Source organism: Nycticebus coucang, chromosome 2, assembly GCF_027406575.1.
Source record: "Nycticebus coucang isolate mNycCou1 chromosome 2, mNycCou1.pri, whole genome shotgun sequence".
Taxonomy (NCBI): Eukaryota; Metazoa; Chordata; class Mammalia; order Primates; family Lorisidae; genus Nycticebus; species Nycticebus coucang.
Genome location: NC_069781.1, coordinates 7,538,911 through 7,556,176, shown reverse-complemented (window position 1 = coordinate 7,556,176; position 17,266 = coordinate 7,538,911). Strand labels below are relative to the sequence as shown.

At 53.2% G+C, this 17,266-nt stretch overlaps 1 protein-coding gene across 10 annotated transcripts in view; it reads left to right on the top strand.

Moving 5' to 3' along the window:
* USP20 (ubiquitin specific peptidase 20) overlaps window positions 1-15,974 on the top strand; it is a 55,478-nt gene extending 39,504 nt beyond the window's left edge. For 9 of the 10 annotated variants that reach the window (XM_053559789.1, XM_053559815.1, XM_053559794.1 and 6 more), the window contains 16 exons: window positions 1,297-1,741; window positions 2,388-2,525; window positions 2,759-2,874; window positions 3,124-3,296; window positions 3,819-3,913; window positions 8,313-8,346; window positions 8,508-8,553; window positions 9,034-9,214; window positions 9,290-9,416; window positions 10,081-10,250; window positions 10,343-10,424; window positions 11,321-11,429; window positions 13,125-13,227; window positions 14,161-14,232; window positions 14,554-14,729; window positions 15,056-15,974. In XM_053559789.1, the coding sequence (XP_053415764.1) occupies window positions 1,297-1,741; window positions 2,388-2,525; window positions 2,759-2,874; window positions 3,124-3,296; window positions 3,819-3,913; window positions 8,313-8,346; window positions 8,508-8,553; window positions 9,034-9,214; window positions 9,290-9,416; window positions 10,081-10,250; window positions 10,343-10,424; window positions 11,321-11,429; window positions 13,125-13,227; window positions 14,161-14,232; window positions 14,554-14,714 (2,052 nt within the window). In that variant the 3' untranslated portion in view covers window positions 14,715-14,729; window positions 15,056-15,974. The remainder of the gene's footprint in view (window positions 1-1,296; window positions 1,742-2,387; window positions 2,526-2,758; window positions 2,875-3,123; window positions 3,297-3,818; window positions 3,914-8,312; window positions 8,347-8,507; window positions 8,554-9,033; window positions 9,215-9,289; window positions 9,417-10,080; window positions 10,251-10,342; window positions 10,425-11,320; window positions 11,430-13,124; window positions 13,228-14,160; window positions 14,233-14,553; window positions 14,730-15,055) is intronic. The other variant, XM_053559823.1, reaches the window with a different exon arrangement.
* Window positions 15,975-17,266: the final 1,292 nt, after the last annotated feature.

Genomic DNA, 17,266 nt, shown 5'->3' with positions numbered 1-17,266 from the left:
GGCAGCTATGGGCCAGAGGATGACTTTGTGCTTCCGCATGGATTAAAATTCTGACAAGGAATACACAGGACTTTCATTAAAAGGAAGAACCAGAGAGAAAAGTAGATGGCATGTTAAAGGCTTGTTCTTAAAGGGCTTTCAGTATGCCTGACACAGGCCGTATCCCTCTCCCTGACGTAACATAGCTGGTGCTTCACTCCTCTAATCTTGGAGTCTGACACTTTGCCCAAGGAAATCCACCCTGAGCCTGCTTTCCCTCCACCAGCTCTGGGAGAGCCAGCCCCTGTTTTCAGATTGGACCCCAGGCTAGCTATGGTTGCTGCCCAGCCCCTGTTGTTAGGACATGGAGAGGGGGCCTGCTTTTGACATCTGGGTCAGGAACTGCCAGAGAAGAGCTGGATTCGGAACCCAGGCCCTCCGTGGCTTGCCACCACCATGAGTAGAGTGCCACCAGCTGTGCTGGTTGGCACCACCACCTTCCTACCTTCCAGTGTACCTCCTGTGTGAGTGCACGACTCTTCGCCTGGGTTCAGTGGGCAGCTCTGCCAGACGCCCCACTGCTCTGACCTCCTGCTGGGCCAGTGGCCCAGTCATAGAGTGGCCAGAATAAAACCATCACTGCTGTGATTTGAGACCCATCCAGCCTGCAGAGGCAGCTTGGTCCAAGTCATACCCAGGTCTGTGGGCAGATGAGAGCCTGCCCCAGGCCTGTACTCAGACCTCACTGTCATAAGGGAAGATTTGGGCACACAGCTGAGGGGGACAAGAGAGGGTACCTGAGGGCTGGCAGAGGGACTAGGAGAGAGAGAAGGGGGAGCCAGCATAAGGGTGGATCTCAGAGTGGCCTGACCTGTGGGGTGGTATCACGCAGTGCAGGGCCAGGCTGAGGCCTTTGGATAGTGTCAGGCTCCCTCATCCTTCCCTGGCCTCCCTGCCTTTGGGGAGCAGGATAAATTTAGAGGTGAATTCTATACCTCCCCTCTCTCCTCCTACACTGAGTTCACAGCAGAGTGATAGGTGATTGAGAGCATGAGTTAGGGAGTCTGTGGACCCAGGTGCACATCTGGCCCTCCCACTTTATAGCTGTGTGCCCTGAGAGATGTCTCTTACCCTCTCTGAGCCTCAGTGTCCTCAGCTAGGACAGACAACCCTGGGAGGCCTCTGTGGGGGTTGAGCAGCCCAATCCCATGAAGACCCATTAGTCAGAGGCTGAACCCTCCAGCAAAAGTAGTGGGGTGCTTGAGGCCAGATCCTTCTGTTCGGGCAAAGGCCTGTTGACGCAGCACCTGGTTCTAGGACACCCAGGAGTTCCTGCGCTGCCTGATGGACCAGCTGCACGAGGAGCTCAAAGAGCCAGCAGTGGTAGCAATGGTGCTGACAGAGGCTCGGGACTCGGACTCGAGTGACACAGATGAGAAGCGGGAGGGTGACCAGAGCCCGTCAGAGGATGAGTTCCTGTCCTGCGACTCAAGCAGTGACCGGGGTGAGGGTGACGGGCAGGGTCGTGGCGGGGGCAGCTCGCAGGCTGAGGCAGAGCTGCTGATCCCAGATGAGGCGGGCCGCGCCATCTCCGAAAAGGAGCGAATGAAGGACCGCAAGCTGTCCTGGGGCCAGCAACGCACAAACTCGGAGCAAGTGGACGAGGATGCTGATGTGGACACGGCCATGGCTGCCCTTAATGACCAGCCCACAGATGTGCAGCCACCATCACCACAGTCCACAAGTCCCTGCCAGATGCCAGGTATCAGTGGACCAAGAGCTGCTGGGGGAAATCATAGTTCTGTCTGGTCCCTTTCTGTGCCAAGCACCAACACACAGTGGCCCACTGGGGGGTGGGTTCCTCCATGAGACCCAAGCTTACAGGTGGAAAATCAGCCTCAGTACTGTGACCAGGTTTGCCCAGCTGATGGAGCTGGAGCTTGACAGAGCCCTACCCCAGAGCCTGCAGCTGGAAACAGAAAGGACAGTTCTGTTTTTATTTTTGTTTGTTTGTTTTTGAGACAGTCTTACTGTGTCACCCTCAGTAGAGTGCTGTGGCATCACACAGCTCACAGCAACCTCAAACTCTTGGGCTTAAGTGATTCTCTTGCCTTAGCCTCCTGAGCACCTGCCACAAAGCCTGGTTATTTTTTGGTTGCAGTTGTTTAGCTGGCTCAGGCCAGTTTTGAACTTGCCAGCCTCTGTGCATGTGGCTGGCACTGTAACCACTGTGCTACAGGCACTGAGCCTGGAAAGCTCTATTCTGAGTGTCTATCAGGGCCAGCGTGGGCACAGGCTCATCCTGGGAGAAGGTTCTGGCAGGTTGTCTTCCTATTGAGGCTGTGGAGCTGCATCAGAGACTCCAAACTAGATGCCGTGGTTCAGCAAGGTCCCCTCTCTGCTCCCAGAGCCAGACAATGATGCCCAGCTGCGCAGCTCCTCCCGCCCTTGCAGCCCTGTCCACCACGAGGGCCACGCCAAGCTGTCCAGCAGCCCTCCTCGTGCAAGCCCAGTGAGGATGGGGCCATCATATGTGCTGAAGAAAGGTTTGGAGGGTGGCAGGGAGGGAAGATGAGTCTGGGGCTGGGAGCATGAGTCATGCCATTTTTAAGCAGCTGTTACCAGGGGCTGTGCTGAGGACTCAGGTGGCATCTCTCAACCTTTATAGCTCTCTGGGACATGGTGGGTGGAGTTCCATTGTACAGACACCTGGTGCCTGTGCCCATGCTATGCCTGGGTGGCTGGAGACTGGGCCTACTCTGTGGTGCTGTGTCCCCAGCCCAGGTCATGAGCTCTGGCAGCCGGAGGCGGAAGGAGCAGCACTACCGTAGCGTCATCTCAGACATCTTTGATGGCTCCATCCTCAGCCTTGTGCAGTGTCTCACCTGTGACCGGGTGGGTTCCCCATGGATGGGGAGAGCCAGACTGGGCTGCCAGTGGCCTCAACAGCCCTCCTTCTGGTTGGGCTGGGCTGGGCTGGGCTCTCCATCGGTTCTTCCTGCCCTCTTCCAGGGGAGGGCCCTGGTATGGCGCTCCCATGTTCAGGGCATGGAGAACAAGCCCTCTGCCCCTTATCTGCTAGCTGGGGTTTGGGGTGTAGATGCTGCCAGAAGGTAGGCGCCAGACTGACCTTCAACTCTACAGGTGTCCACCACAGTAGAGACATTCCAGGACCTGTCACTGCCTATTCCTGGCAAGGAGGACCTGGCCAAGCTCCACTCAGCCATCTACCAGAATGTGCCAGCCAAGCCAAGTGCCTGTGGGGACAGCTATGCTGCCCAAGGCTGGCTGGCCTTCATCATGGAGTATGTCCGATGGTGCGCTCACCCTCCCACCAGCTGGGCACATAGCTGGGCCCTGTCCTGGGCGCTATCCTGGCTTCCCTGGGGCAGAGACAGACTGCACAGTGAACTTCTAGTGTTTTCAGGAGCCTGGGAGGGTCTGGAGGAGCCAAAGGGTATTTGCTAAATGGCAGGGGGTGGGGGGGTTCCTTGGCCATTTTGGGGAGGCCAGGATTGGATGGTGCTGTGGAGCTGAAGGGCAGTGACAGCAGGGAGGTGACCACATGGTGGGCAGAAGGGAAGCCTGGCCAGCTGTTGTTTTCTTGGGGCTGTCTTGCCTGGCTGTCACAGGTGGGGAAGGCCAGGCTAAGTGAGCAGTCAGGTCACTTGCCCAAGGACATAGAGGTGTCTAGCTCCAGGCCTCTGGGGTAGAGGCCTTGGTAGAATGGTACTTCAGGTTCTTGTGGGGCTCGCACCTGAACAGACTTCAGTCCAAATCCCCCAAGTGCTATTTATATCCAGACCCTGTAGCACCTGGCACCCCTTTCTTGTCTCTAGGTTTGTGGTATCCTGTACACCCAGCTGGTTTTGGGGGCCTGTTGTCACTCTGGAGGACTGCCTTGCTGCCTTCTTCGCTGCTGATGAGCTGAAGGGTGAGTGGCCTGGTTGGTGGAGGTGGGTCCTGGGGGGTTGTATGCTGACCTCTGCAAGACAGCATGCAGTCCAGGCTTGTAGGGCACTTCAGTGGCCTTAGCTTCCAAAGTTAGACCCCCACTCCCAATGCCTGCTGGGCAGGGCCCGGCTGGGCTCTGTGTACTCCCAGTCCCTCTACCTTGTGATTTTTCGGTGTTAAAAAAAAATTTTTTTTTAAGACAGTTTCATTTTGTTGCCCTTGGTAGAGTGCTGTGGCGTCACAGCTCACAGCAACCTCCAGCTCCTGGGCTTAGGTGATTATCTTACCTCAGCCTCCCGAGTAGCTGGGACTATAGGCGCCCACCACAACGCCCAGCTATTTTTTGTTGCTGTTTGGCTGGGGCCGAGTTTGAACCCACCACCCTTGGTATATGGGGCCAGTGCCCTATTCACTGAGCCACAGGCGCTGCCCAGTGTTAAAATTTTTTATCAATCTGGTGGGTAGAAATGATGTTGTGCTTAAATCTTTAATTTTCTTGATTATTGATGAGTTTTAACACTTTAAGTGTGGCAGCTGCCTCTGCCCCGACCTGCTGTCCCAGGGTGCCTTTCTTTGCCAAATCCAATTGAAATTTTCCATTCTTGTCCTTTTTCTGTTTACTACTTGGCACTTGGCATTTTCACCATTGGGAAACCTGTTTTGTTTTCTGGGTTTTTTTTTTTTTTTCTTTTTGGTAGAGATAGAGTCTCACTGTACCGCCCTTGGGTAGAGTGCCATGACACACGGCTCACAGCAACCTCTAACTCTTGGGCTTACGCGATTCTCTTGCCTCAGCCTCCCGAGTAGCTGGGACTACAGGCGCCCGCCACAACGCCCGGCTATTTTTTTGTTGCAGTTTGGCCGTGGCTGGGTTTGAACCCGCCACCCTCGGCATATGGAACCGGCGCCCTGCTCACTGAGCCACAGGTGCCGCCCTTGTTTTCTGTTTTTATTTAAAAAATTTTTTACCTTATATTCATTTATTATTTTAAAATTTATTTTATCCATTTTATTTTTATTTTATTTACTTTATTTTATTTGTTTTTTTGCCAGAGTCTCATTCTGTCACCCTTGGTAGAGTGCTGCGGCATCACAGCTCACAGCAACCTCAGATTCTTGGGTTTAAGTGATCTTCTTGCCTCCAACTCCCAAGTAGCTGGGACTACAGGTGCCCACCACAACGCCTGACTATCTTTAGAGGGGGTTTTGGGAGGGTGTCTCGCTCTGGCTCAGGCTGGTCTCGAACTCCTAAGCTCAAGCAATCCACTTGCTTCAGCCTCCCAGCGGGCTGGGATTACAGGTGTGAGCCATTGTGCCTGCCTTTTTTCAATTTTTAATTGTGGTAAAATGCATACAACATAAAATTAATTACCATAATTTTTTCTTTATTTTATTTTATTTTATTTTATTTTTTTCTCTTTTTTTTTGTAGAGACAGAGTTTCACTTTATTGCCCTCGGTAGAGTGCCGTGGCCTCACACAGCTCACAGCAACCTCCAACTCCTGGGCTTAGGCGATTCTCCTGCCTCAGCCTCCCGAGTAGCTGGGAATACAGGCGCCTGCCACAACGCCCGGCTATAACTACCATAATTTTTAAAAATAGAAACAGGGTCTTGCTCTGTCACCGAGGCTAGAGTGCAGTGGCATATTTATAGCTCACCATACACTCTTGAGCTCAAGCCATCTTTTGGCCTCAGCCTCCTGAGTAGCTGTTCCTACAGGTGTGCATTATGCCAGGCTAATTGTTTTTTAACCTTTTATTTTGTAAATGGGGTCTCACTGTGTTGCTCAGGCTAGTCTCAAACTCCTGGCCTCAGTCCTCCCACCTTGGCCTCATAAAGTGCTGGGATCACAGGCATGAGACACCACGCCCTGCAACCACCATAACCGTTTTTTTTTTTTTTTTTCTTGAGACAGAGTTTCACTTACTAACCCTCGGTAGAGTGCTGTGCTGTCACAGCTCACAGCAACCTCCAAATCCTTGGGCTTAGGCGATTCTCCTGCCTCAGCCTCCCGAGTAGCATAACCGTTTTTAATGTTACTTTTAACATAAAGTGTACAGTTCATGGCATTAAGTACATGCACATTTTTGTACAGTTCTCACCACCATCCATCTGCAGGACTATTTTTAAAACCAAAACTGTATCCATCAAACAGCTCGCTATTTCCACCCTTTTCCCCTCAGCACCCACTTGCAGTGTTTTTTTTTTTTTTTTTTTTTTTTTTTGAGACAGTCTTAACTATGTCGCCCTTGGTAGAGTGCTGTGGTGTCACAGCTCACAGCAACCTTCAACTCTTGAGCTTAAGTGATTCTCCTGCCTCAGCCTTCAAGTAGCTGGGACTACAGGCACCCACTGCAATGCCTGGCTATTTTTTTTGGTTGCTGTTGTCATTGTTGTTTTAACTGGCCTGGGCCAGGTTCAAACCTGCCAGCCCCGTGCGTATGGCTGGTGCCCTACCCACTGAACTATGGGTGCTACCTCTACTTGCAGTTTTATGAACTTGGCTACTCTGGCCACCTCATCTAAATGTGATCATGCAATGCATTTTGTGACTTCTTTTACTGAGCATAGTGTCCTCAAAGTTGATCCACATTGTAGCAGGAGTCAGAATTTTTCTTTTAGTCTGAATAATATTCTCTTCTGTGGCTATACATCTCTATCTGTTCACCCATCAGTGGACACTTAGGTTGTATCCATGGTCCAGCTGTTTTGAATAATGCTGCTGTGAACATGGGTGTATAAATACTTTCTCTTCCAACCCTTTAGGGTATATACCCAGAAGTGGAATTGCCAGGTCATCTGCCGATTATATTTTTAATTTCTTAAGGACCCACATACTGTTTTCCATGGCAGCTGCACACCTTTATGTTCCTGCCAGCAGAGCACAAGTGTTCCAGATTATCCACATTCTCACCAACACTTGTCATTTTCTGGGCGATTTCAGATACTGGCTGTTCCAGTGGGGCTGTTGCCTGATGACTAGTCCCACTGAGCACCTTCTCAAGTGTGTCTTGGCCATTTGTACACCTTCTTTAGAATAGTGTCTATTTTGGGCGGCACCTGTGGCTCAAGGAGTAGGGCGCCGGTCCCATATGCCAGAGGTGGCGGGTTCAAACCCAGCCCGGGCCAAAAACCACAAAAAATAAATAAATAGAATAGTGTCTATTTCAAATTCTTTGCCCATTTTGTAATCAGATTATTTTGTTGTTTGGGTTCTGTATATACTCTAGATGTTAACGACTTTTAGAGAAATGACTGTGAACACGCTGCATTCTCTTCTGTTCTGTAGATTGCTCTGCATTCTGTTGTGTCGAGTCACAGAAGTTTTTGATTTTGTTACAGTCCAGATTGTCTACTTTTGCTTTTGTTGCCTGTGTTTTTGGTATTGTATGCAAGAAATTATCACCAAATCCAATGTCATGAAGTTTTTTCTTGGGTTTCTCAAGAATTTCAGAATTTTAGCCCTTAAATGTAGATTTTTGATCTATTTTGAGTTAATTTTTGTACTACGAAGAAAAGGAGAAACTATACATTAAGATTGTGGTCAGGTGGGATGGCTCACACCTGTCCCTGAGGTCAGGACAAAAGGATTGCATGAAGCCAGGAGTTTGAGACCAGCTGGGCAGCATAGACCCCATCACTACAAAAAGGAAAAATTGGCCAGGTGTGGGGGCTCGTGCTTGGGTCCCAGCTACTCAGAAAGCTGAAATAGGAGGATTGCTTGAGCCCAGGAGTTTAGGCTGCAATGAGCTGTGATCACACCACTGCCCTCCAGCCTGGGTAGCAGAATAAGTTAAAAAAAAATAAAAAGCATTTTAAGATTTTAAGATGTTGTCTCTCTTAAATGTTGTATTTTCCTCCCATTTTGCCTTTTAATTTTGCTTGGTGATGTCTGTATAGGTGTCGAAATGTTTGTAGGGTCAAATATATCCATTTTTTACCTTTTATGGTTTCTGTCTTCGAAGGGCAGCTCAGGCTTTCTCTCTCAAACCTCCTGAGTTTTATTTATTTATTTTTGAGGCAGTCTTGCTCTGTCTGCCCAAGTAGAGTGCAGTGGTGTCATCATAGCTCACAGCAAACTCAAGCTCCTCGGTTCAAGCAGTCCTCCTGCTTCAGGCTCCTGAGTAGCTAGGACTATAGATGGCCATGGCTAATTTTTCTATTGTTGATAGAGATGGGATCTCGCTCTTGCTTAGGCTGGGCTTGAACTGAACTTAGGCAGTCCTCCCAGCTGGGCCTCCCAGAGTGCTACAATTTTAGGTGTGGGCCACTGCACCCAGCTAGGTTTTATTTCTTAAGCATAAATCATTCTCCTTGCCTTTTCCTATCCCCATGTCCCTTCCTTGCTAACTTTTTACCCTTTGTTTTACTGCCCCAGGTGACAACATGTACAGCTGTGAGCGGTGTAAGAAGTGAGTGTGTGTTCCAGGTCCTCTCCCTGACTCCCCGTTTTTAACATGGGGGCTCCCTCAGAGAGCCCTATCTAGGCCTCCAGGAAGTACCCTGGGTGGAGGCCTGCTCCCTGCCTCTGCACCACACACTGGACACTGACCTTGCTCGTGCTGTTTCTTAGGCTGCGGAATGGAGTAAAGTACTGCAGAGTCCTACGTTTGCCCGAGGTGAGTGGGAGGCTCCTCCATGCCAGTGTCTCACGGTGAACCAGCCTCTGCAGTGCAGGTGAAGGCCAATCCCTTCTATGGGGACCCAGACAGTCTGTCGCTTTGGCTGAGAGACCTCTTGGGAAGGGCAGCAGGGGCACGTTTTCCAGTTTGTGACTTGGTGCCCTCTCCCTTTATGGCCTCAGCTTGTCCATCACTCAGCATGTTTTCTGAGGGCCCCTGGAAGGTCGGTACGGGGGGTGCAGAGGCACTGCCTCAAGTAAGACAGGTGCGGGTTCCCGTTAGCAGGAGACAGTCCCTCTGGACAGCAGAGTCTGGAAGCGTGGCTCACAGCCTGGTATGGCTCCCATGGGCCATTCTTTGTTCCTATGGAGTCAGCTGGCTGAGGCTTCTGTGGCAGGTCAAGTGCAAGGGTTCCTGGCATTTATAGCAGGTGATCCTGGCCTGACCGGCATGCTCCCCTCTCCACCCACTCCAAAGATCCTGTGTGTTCACCTGAAGCGCTTTCGGCACGAGGTCACATACTCGTTCAAGATCAGCAGCCACGTCTCCTTCCCTCTGGAGGGGCTTGACCTGCGCCCCTTCCTTGCCAAGGAGTGCACATCCCAGATCACCACCTATGACCTCCTCTCTGTCATCTGCCACCATGGCACAGCAGGCAGTGAGTATCACCCTGTCCCCACCCCTACCCCCCACCTCCCAAGGTCCTTGTAACCCACCTGCTCTGCTGCCACAGGTGGGCACTACATCGCCTACTGCCAGAACGTGATTAACGGGCAGTGGTACGAGTTTGATGACCAGTATGTCACCGAGGTCCATGAGACAGTTGTGCAGAATGCCGAGGGATATGTGCTCTTCTACAGGTCTGTGGAAGGGCAGCAGTCGCCCCAGTCCCTGGGACCCGTGGGCCTAGATACCCTGCCCCTGCCTCTGGGTGTGGTGGAAAGGGGCCTGGAAGGTGTGAGCTGGGGGAGGGGTTTGGAGTTTTTCTTGTTTTGTGTTTTGTTTTGTTTCGCTTTTTTGAGGCAGAGTCTTACTGTGTCACCCTGGGTAGAGTGCCATGGCATCATAGCTCAGAGCAACCTTAAACTCTTAGGCCCAAGCAATCCTCTTGCCTCAGCCTCTCGAGTAGCTAGGACTGTAGGCGCCTGCCATGATGCCTGGCTCATTTTCCTATTTTTAGTAGAGATGGGGTCTCATTCTTGCTCAGGCTGGTCTTGAACTCCTAAGCTCAAGCAATCCATCCACCTTGGCTTCCTGGAGTGCTGGGATTACAGGCTTCAGCCACGGCTCCTGGCCAAAGATTTGGGTTTTTAAGAAAGAGCCCTCTGGCTGCTGTGGGTAGCCGAGGCGGCAGGGTTGACCTTTCTGTGGGGTCCCACGGGCAGGGTAAGGTCATTTACCAGGGTGTTCAAGAGGGTGGTAAGTGTGCTGGACAGGCATGCTGAGGTGGGGGAGGCTCTGTGCACACTGGCACTACAGTGGCCTGGGCACAGCAGTTCCCTACCCCCCCCCCCGCCCCCCCAGGAAGAGCAGTGAGGAGGCAGTGCGTGAGCGGCAGCAGGTGGTATCCCTGGCTGCCATGCAGGAGCCCAGCCTGCTGCGGTTCTACGTGTCCCGTGAGTGGCTCAACAAGTTCAACACCTTTGCGGAGCCGGGGCCTATCACCAACCAGACCTTCCTCTGCTCTCACGGAGGTGAAGCGCCCCCCCCTGTGGCGGGACTGCATGGTGGGCGGTGGGTGGCCAGCTGATCCCCTGTTTTTCCCCTCCCTGTGCTCCTTCCCCAGGCATCCCACCTAACAAGTACCACTACATTGATGACCTGGTGGTCATCCTGCCCCAGAACGTCTGGGAGCACCTCTACAACAGGTGAGTGCTGGAGCCAGCCTCAGTCCAGCCAGCTGCACAGGGGAGGAAGAAAGCCGCCAGGACCCTACGCTATCCTGCCTTGGGCAGTGGCACCCCCTTCTCCAGTTGTTTCTCACTGAAATGGCCACGTTGTTTGTGGGATCCCAGTTGGGTCCTTCCAATTACAAGGGACAGGAGACTGGCCCAAGCAAAAGTAAGCACGTTAGCTTGTTGCAGGGGAAGTCCAGGGGGTGCTGCCCTCAGGACAGGGGCTGGCAGGTGGCAGGGCTTCTCTCTACCTTGTACTTGGCTCAGGTGGCTTTTGGTTTGGGCTGCAGAATAGGGACAGCTGATCTAGTCTGGGGGCTTCCAGATTCAAGTCTGCCAAGACCAAAGGCTCTCTCACAGGGACTAGCCCAGGCCTTGCACTCTGCAGGGTGGCATCTGTCACTGCTGGGGTGTGGTCAGACAAGTCTGAAGGGGAGGCCAACCACACCTCTCTGGGGGGCTCTGTTGCCCCCAGTGCCAGTCAGGAGCAGGTGTTTCCCGGCCTAGCTGCCAGTGGGTGAGTCAGGAACTCTGGGAGATGGGTCCCCAAATCCTGTGGAGTCCTCCAGGCTTGGGACACTTATCTTCCTACCTGCAGCCTCCCTGTGATGTTGTCCTCAGGGTGCGGCTGGGGCAGTTCTTGGCCAGCGTGGCTTCTGCCCCGCAGCCAGCAGAGGAGGCCTTTGTCTTCCAGCTCCCAGGGCATGTGCTCTGCTGGGTCCTGTGTGCATGGTGCCCTGTGAGGGGGACAGATAGGCACCACAGGCCTTTGGGGTGCTGGGGTGGGGCTGGAGGAACCTGCCAGGTGGAGGCTGGTTCCCCCACCTCCTCTCATGGCTTGTGCTTCTCTCCCTCCCACCCCGGTGCAGGTTTGGGGGCGGCCCCGCCGTGAACCACTTGTACGTGTGCTCCATCTGCCAGGTGGAGATCGAGGCGCTGGCCAAGCGCAGGAGGACAGAGATTGACACCTTCATCAAGGTACACCTGGGAGGGGTCACACAGGGACCTGGGGACAAAGGGCCCTGACAGGCTCTGTTCTGCAGGCAAGTAGATGGGTAAGATGTTTAAGAGGGCTTTTCCTGGGTTTAGCAGGTTAGGGCCCTGCACTTGGTGCCACCAAGCAGCTAGTGAAGGAATAGAGCAAGTGTGTCCTGTTGTCCACTTTGGCTCTGTCACTTGGGGCTGATAGCTGTTCGCTGTGGAGCTGTGTGCTATGGGACATTTAGCAGCATCTCTGGCCTCTGCCCACTAGATGCCTGTAACAATCTAAGTGACTCCTAGACATTGCCAAGCCTATAAGTAAAAAAAGCAAATTATGGGACAGGACTCAGCGTGATCCCATTTAGGGAGGGATTTCTGCAACAGAAACTGTATCTGAGTGCCCAGCTGCCAAGCACACATCCTCCCTGCAGTGCTGCTGCTGCTTTTTTCTTTTCCTTTTTCTTTGAGATAGAGTCTTATTATGTCACCCTTGGTAGAGTGCTGTGGTGTTACAGCTCACGGCAACCTCAAACTCTTGGGCTTAAGCGATTCTCTTGCCTCAGCCTCCCGAGTAAGTGGGACGAGAGGTGCCCACTACAACGCCCAGCTATTTTTTTGTTGTTGTCATTGTTGTTTAGCAGGCCCGGGCCGGGTTCGAACCTGCAGGCCCTGGTGCATTTGGCTGTCACCGTAACCACTGAGCTTTTGAATGCCGAGCCTTACAGCGCTGCTTCTAATGGATTTGTCATGACAGTGGAGGGGGACGGAGTGTGGTGGTCTGAAGGCCTATAGGGCCCACACAGCAGCCAAGCCCTTGGGCCTTCTGCTCAGCTCCTTGGGGCTGGATTCAGCCCAAGACAGGTCAAGGCCATCTGGATAGACCCTGAGGGACTCACACTTTGTGGCCATTAGAAAATAATGTTGTAATAAGAACAGTCCGTGATATGAGCAAAAGACGTGTGCTAGAGGGCAGGGAAGCAGTGTCTACCCTGTGATCTCATTTGGTTTACAAAAGTTTTTTTTTTTTTTTTAAGTCATATACCCATAGATCATGAATACATTTATGCATACGCGGGGTACAGTGTGTTGACTTTTTTATACAATTTGAAGTGCTTACATCAAAGTAATTAATATAGCTTTCACCTCATTTACTTGATTATTATGTCAAGACATTTATGTTCTATATTTGATAGATTTGACTTGTACCCTTGCAATATGCTCCATAGGTGTGGTCCCACTGTTTACCCTCCCTCTATCAAACCTCACCCCTCTCCTCCCTTCCCACTCCATTTTTCTCCTTCATCCTGGGCTATAGTTGTGATCTATCTTTCATAAGAAAGTGTGAGTTGGGCGGTGCCGTGGCTCAAAGCCATAGGGCGCCACCCCCATATACCGGAGGTGGCAGGTTCAAACCCAGCCCCTGCCAAAAACTGCAAAAAAAAAAAAAAAGAAAATGTGAGTAAATACATACAAAAGTTATTGGAAAGAGGCTCATAGAATGTTCCCTGCGGTCCTCTGAGTGTTGGGATTGCTCATTGTCTTTGAACATGTCTGGGAATTAGAAATTTTCTACTTTGAGTGTCAGATGTTCTTATGAGGAATGGGGTGGGGCCCTTGGGAAATTCATGGTAAAGGTAAATAAGATGCTGACCTTGTTCTCCTGTCCACTTCCGTCCCCACCACCTTGCCCAGCTGAACAAGGCATTCCAGGCCGAGGAGTCCCCTGGTGTCATCTATTGCATCAGCATGCAGTGGTTCCGGGAGTGGGAGGCCTTTGTCAAGGGGAAGGACAGTGGTGAGTCGGGGCCTGGCATTCAGTCCCTGGGAGACCATGGATGCTGGAAGACGAGGGTGGCTCAAGGGAGCTCTTGGATCCTCTTGGAGTGCCTGGGGCCTGTGCTTCCCTCTGGGGCTGAGCAGAGAGCATGGGTGCTCTTCTACCCCAAGCTGGGACTGCTTGTCCCGGCTCCAAGTCGGGCTGCGGTTCTGCTGAGCCTCTCTGCTTCTGGGAGTGGCAGGAGACCCACTCGTCCTGCCCCCTGTAGGTGCCCAGAGCAGACTGCTGTCCCTAGGGATTCTATTGCCTTAGGTTATAGGTTTTGGCTGATAGATGGCTTCAGACTTTCAGGGAATGACTTGGACAGTGTCGTCTGACCCTTCGATTGACAGAGACAGAAACAGGGAGTCCTAGGGTCCCCCCACATCCCCAGCAAAGAGCAGCTCAGCTGAGCATTGGCTGCCCATGGCCACCCTCAAGCCCCTCACCTGGCTCCCAGACTGGGTTTGCGGCCCCAGCAGGGCTGGCAGAGCCAGCATGTCCTGTGCACAGGATGTTTGCTGTTTGGTCAGGGCACGAACACCAACCAGTCTGCGGTTGCTGATTGTTAAATGTGACAGTCAGGTGCCTGGGAAGAAGGCCTTGCAAGGGTAGCTGTGTCAGAGATTAAGATGCTGCCACTTGCCACTGGCTCCTGCAACAACAGGCTGGTGTCTGAAACTGTCACGTGTATCCTAGAAATTCCCTCTGTGGGGTCCAAGGTTGCCTCGGGCCCCTCCCACCCCTTGCAGAGGAGCATTTCGTGCCCAGCTTCCTTGTCCCATTAAAGTCTTCCTGCCAACCTTGAGGCCTGGGCAGCCTCTGTGGCCTGTAGTGCTGAGTGTCACCCGAGAATGGCTCTGGTGGGAGTGGGGAGGGGCCAGGGCACTGAGCTCATTGTGTCTGTTCCAGAGCCCCCTGGGCCCATCGATAACAGCAGGATCGCGCAGGTCCGAGGAAGTGGCCATGTCCAGCTGAGGCAGGGTGAGTCTGCCCTCCTGGCTACCCAGGAGCTGCCCAGTCCTTGTCCTGTCCGGAATCAGGAGCTTGGCTTCTGCCTCGGTCCTGCAGGCCCTGTAGCCCTCCCACCTTTTCCCCTGGCTGCTGTCTGTGCTGCCCTGCCCTTCGTCAACCCCACCCCTGAGAAACAAGGGACACAGCCAAGGATGTGTCCTCTGGGGCCTCTGAGGCAAAATGGATGTTCCTGGAAATGCTGAGACTTGACATTTGACGGCTCTGTGTAGCCGTCTGGTGGTCGTCCCTTCCCCCAGAGCCCCTGCCCAGCTGTGCCTCTGTGCCTGGCAGGAGCTGACTATGGGCAGATTTCTGAGGAGACCTGGGCCTACCTGAACAACCTGTATGGAGGTGGCCCTGAGATCGCCATCCGACAGAGCGTGGCCCAGCCACAGGACCCAGAGAGCTTACACGGGGAACAGAAAATTGAAGCTGAGACCCGGGCCCTGTGACTTGTGGGCCAGCCTGTAAGTGGCCCCATCTGGGCCCCTCCAGGGAACTTGGGGCCTTTCCTCTCCTCTAGACACCTGCTCCTGTCCCCTTGAGTATCCAAAGAGAATATTCCTGAACATACCTTCCTCAAGGCTGCGAGAGGAACCCTGGCTATGCCCATAGGCCTTGAGTTTTCCTTGTCCCTCTGGAGGGTTTGCGTGCCCCCAGAGGTGAGCAGCCTCCATAGACACCCAGATGCTTAAGGACATGGGACGTGGTATGCCCCGGGGAGCATGTTCACGGCAGGCTTGTCTAAACGATCAAGACTCTGTGACATTAATTTGGGTCTTTGTCCTGGCAGTGCCCACGCCAGTCACTGTCATCGTTGTGTCCCTCAAACCTGCCTTCTTGCTGCCTCTGGCCCAGCTTTTGTTCCTGGGGCCCAGTGCTGTTCCTCTGTCAGAGGCTGTGACCTGGGGTGGAGTCACTGCTGCTTCTCAGGCGTTTTCCCCAAAGATGTGCAGAGAATGCTGGTTGGAGCCGGCGAGGAGCAGCTGAAAGCTTCCAGCAGTGAGGGGCTCACACCGGCCGTCCCTGGTGGCCCTGCTTCACCCCTGCATTTCTTCCTCGTCACCAGAAAGGCTCCTGAAGTCCTGGGTGTTTGCAGCGTTTCCCACAGACTAGAGGCTAGACTCAGTGACTGGGACAGGCCAGTAGGGGCGCTCCAGAGGGAGCCGGGGTCTGGCCTCTCCTGGACGGACTGTCATTCGCTTTGCAGCTCAGCAGACTCCCAGGGACCGAGACAAACAGATACCTCATGCCGCTGTCATTTGCTGCTGCTGCAGCTTCCCTGGGTGCTGGTACTGGAGAAACAGGCTTCCCTTCCTGCTGGCTCCTGGGCTGTGCAGAGCCTCCCGCCCCAGGGCCTGCCCAGCATACCAAAGCCGAGGCTTGTTTCCAGAGGCATCCCAGCCCTGGGGAGCCAGGTGGGGGTTGGAGCCCTGGGACCAAGCCCCCAAAGTGCTATGGCCTTGGGTTTCTGTGGAGGTGGGTGTTGGTGAATTCAGCAGGTGGTTCCAGCAGAGGTGCTTCTGGGATCTCGCTTTACCAGGGTCCTGTCCTTCCCGCCAAGGCAGGCAGCCCTCTGGGGTGTTTCTGGGCCTTGGCCACCATCTTCTGAGAGTGGCCACCGCAGAGTCCACTGTGCAGGCTGTGCTGTGAGTGTGCCGGGTCTAACCTGTATTCAGAGTGTTGTAATAAACACCGATGCGTCCCCTGCAGCCACACTGCTGCCTCTGTGGTCACTGCAGTTGATTCTGTCACTGGAGGGAAACACCCCACCCTGGGGGCAGGTCAGGAGGGTCTTCTGTCGTCATGAGCCTATGGAGGTCATGTCACAAATGACCAGCACAGGAAGGGGCCTATGACTTCTGAAGCTAGAGCCCATCTGCACTGAGGTTGCTGAGTTGAGGGGGAGAGGTGGCCAGGTCCCTGTTCACACCGGTCAGCACCTTGCCTTTCTTGGAACCAACTGCTGCCCAGAGAAGCAGAGTCTGGTGTGAGCAGTGGCTGAAGCTAGACAACCCACAGTCTGGCCCCCACTGGCCACCGAGACAAACAGCCACCTCCCTGCAGGCCCCAGGCTCCTGATGGGGACAGCCCTTTCCACATTGCAGCCTCTGCTGTCCACGCCAGCCGGTCTCCCTGACGCTGGTGTTTTATAGCCCCTGCCTTTTGGGGGGTGGTTTACTGTGGCGGCTTTTTGGAAGGACAGGAGAACTTGAGATTTTATATGTTACCTTAAAAACACATGTAATCCCATCAGATAATGAGCATACAGAAACATGTTCAACATGGAGGGTGACCAGGGCCTGCCCACTGGGGCCCTCCAGTCATCTGCCACTTTGTCTCAGCCCGGAGCTGTTCCCTTGCCTCCATTTCCCTTATCCCTCTCACAACATGTGTGTTTCTGTGCAGTTTTTTTAGCTTTGTTCACATTTGAAGGTCATATACATATGAAATGCCATGGTACATGTTTGGTGACTGACTTCTTGTTTAACATGGAAGATAAGAATGAATTTTGTCTGGAAGATTTATTTCGGAGGTTTGGAGACATTTCTTGCACTACAGGAGGGGGATAGAAATAGGCACCAGTTTGTCTTAAACTGTTTTCTCCTTGAGACATACCTGGCTCTTGCGGGCTCAGTCAAACTCATGCTGGAATCTGAAGCCAAAATACAAGTCTGTGGTGGTTCACCTCAAACAAGTAGGAGCAGGAAGTGCTCGGTGGCCAGGGACTCTGTGCCCCAGGCTCTGTCTCTAGCTCATTGCTCTGTGGCTAGGCCTGGTGCCAGCAGCGCCTTTGAGGGGCCAGCCAGGAAGCCACCCTGCAGCCCCGGAGGGGAGTGTCTGCGGTCCAGCCACCACTCGCAGGCCTCTGCTGCCTGTGATTCTTCTCCCAAACCTGCCTCAGAAAGTACACCTAATTCAGCACCCAGAGAGCCTGGGGGAAGTGAGTGAGGTTTGGGAATCACACCTCCCTCTGGCTGTTCCTGCTACAACTTTACCTAGG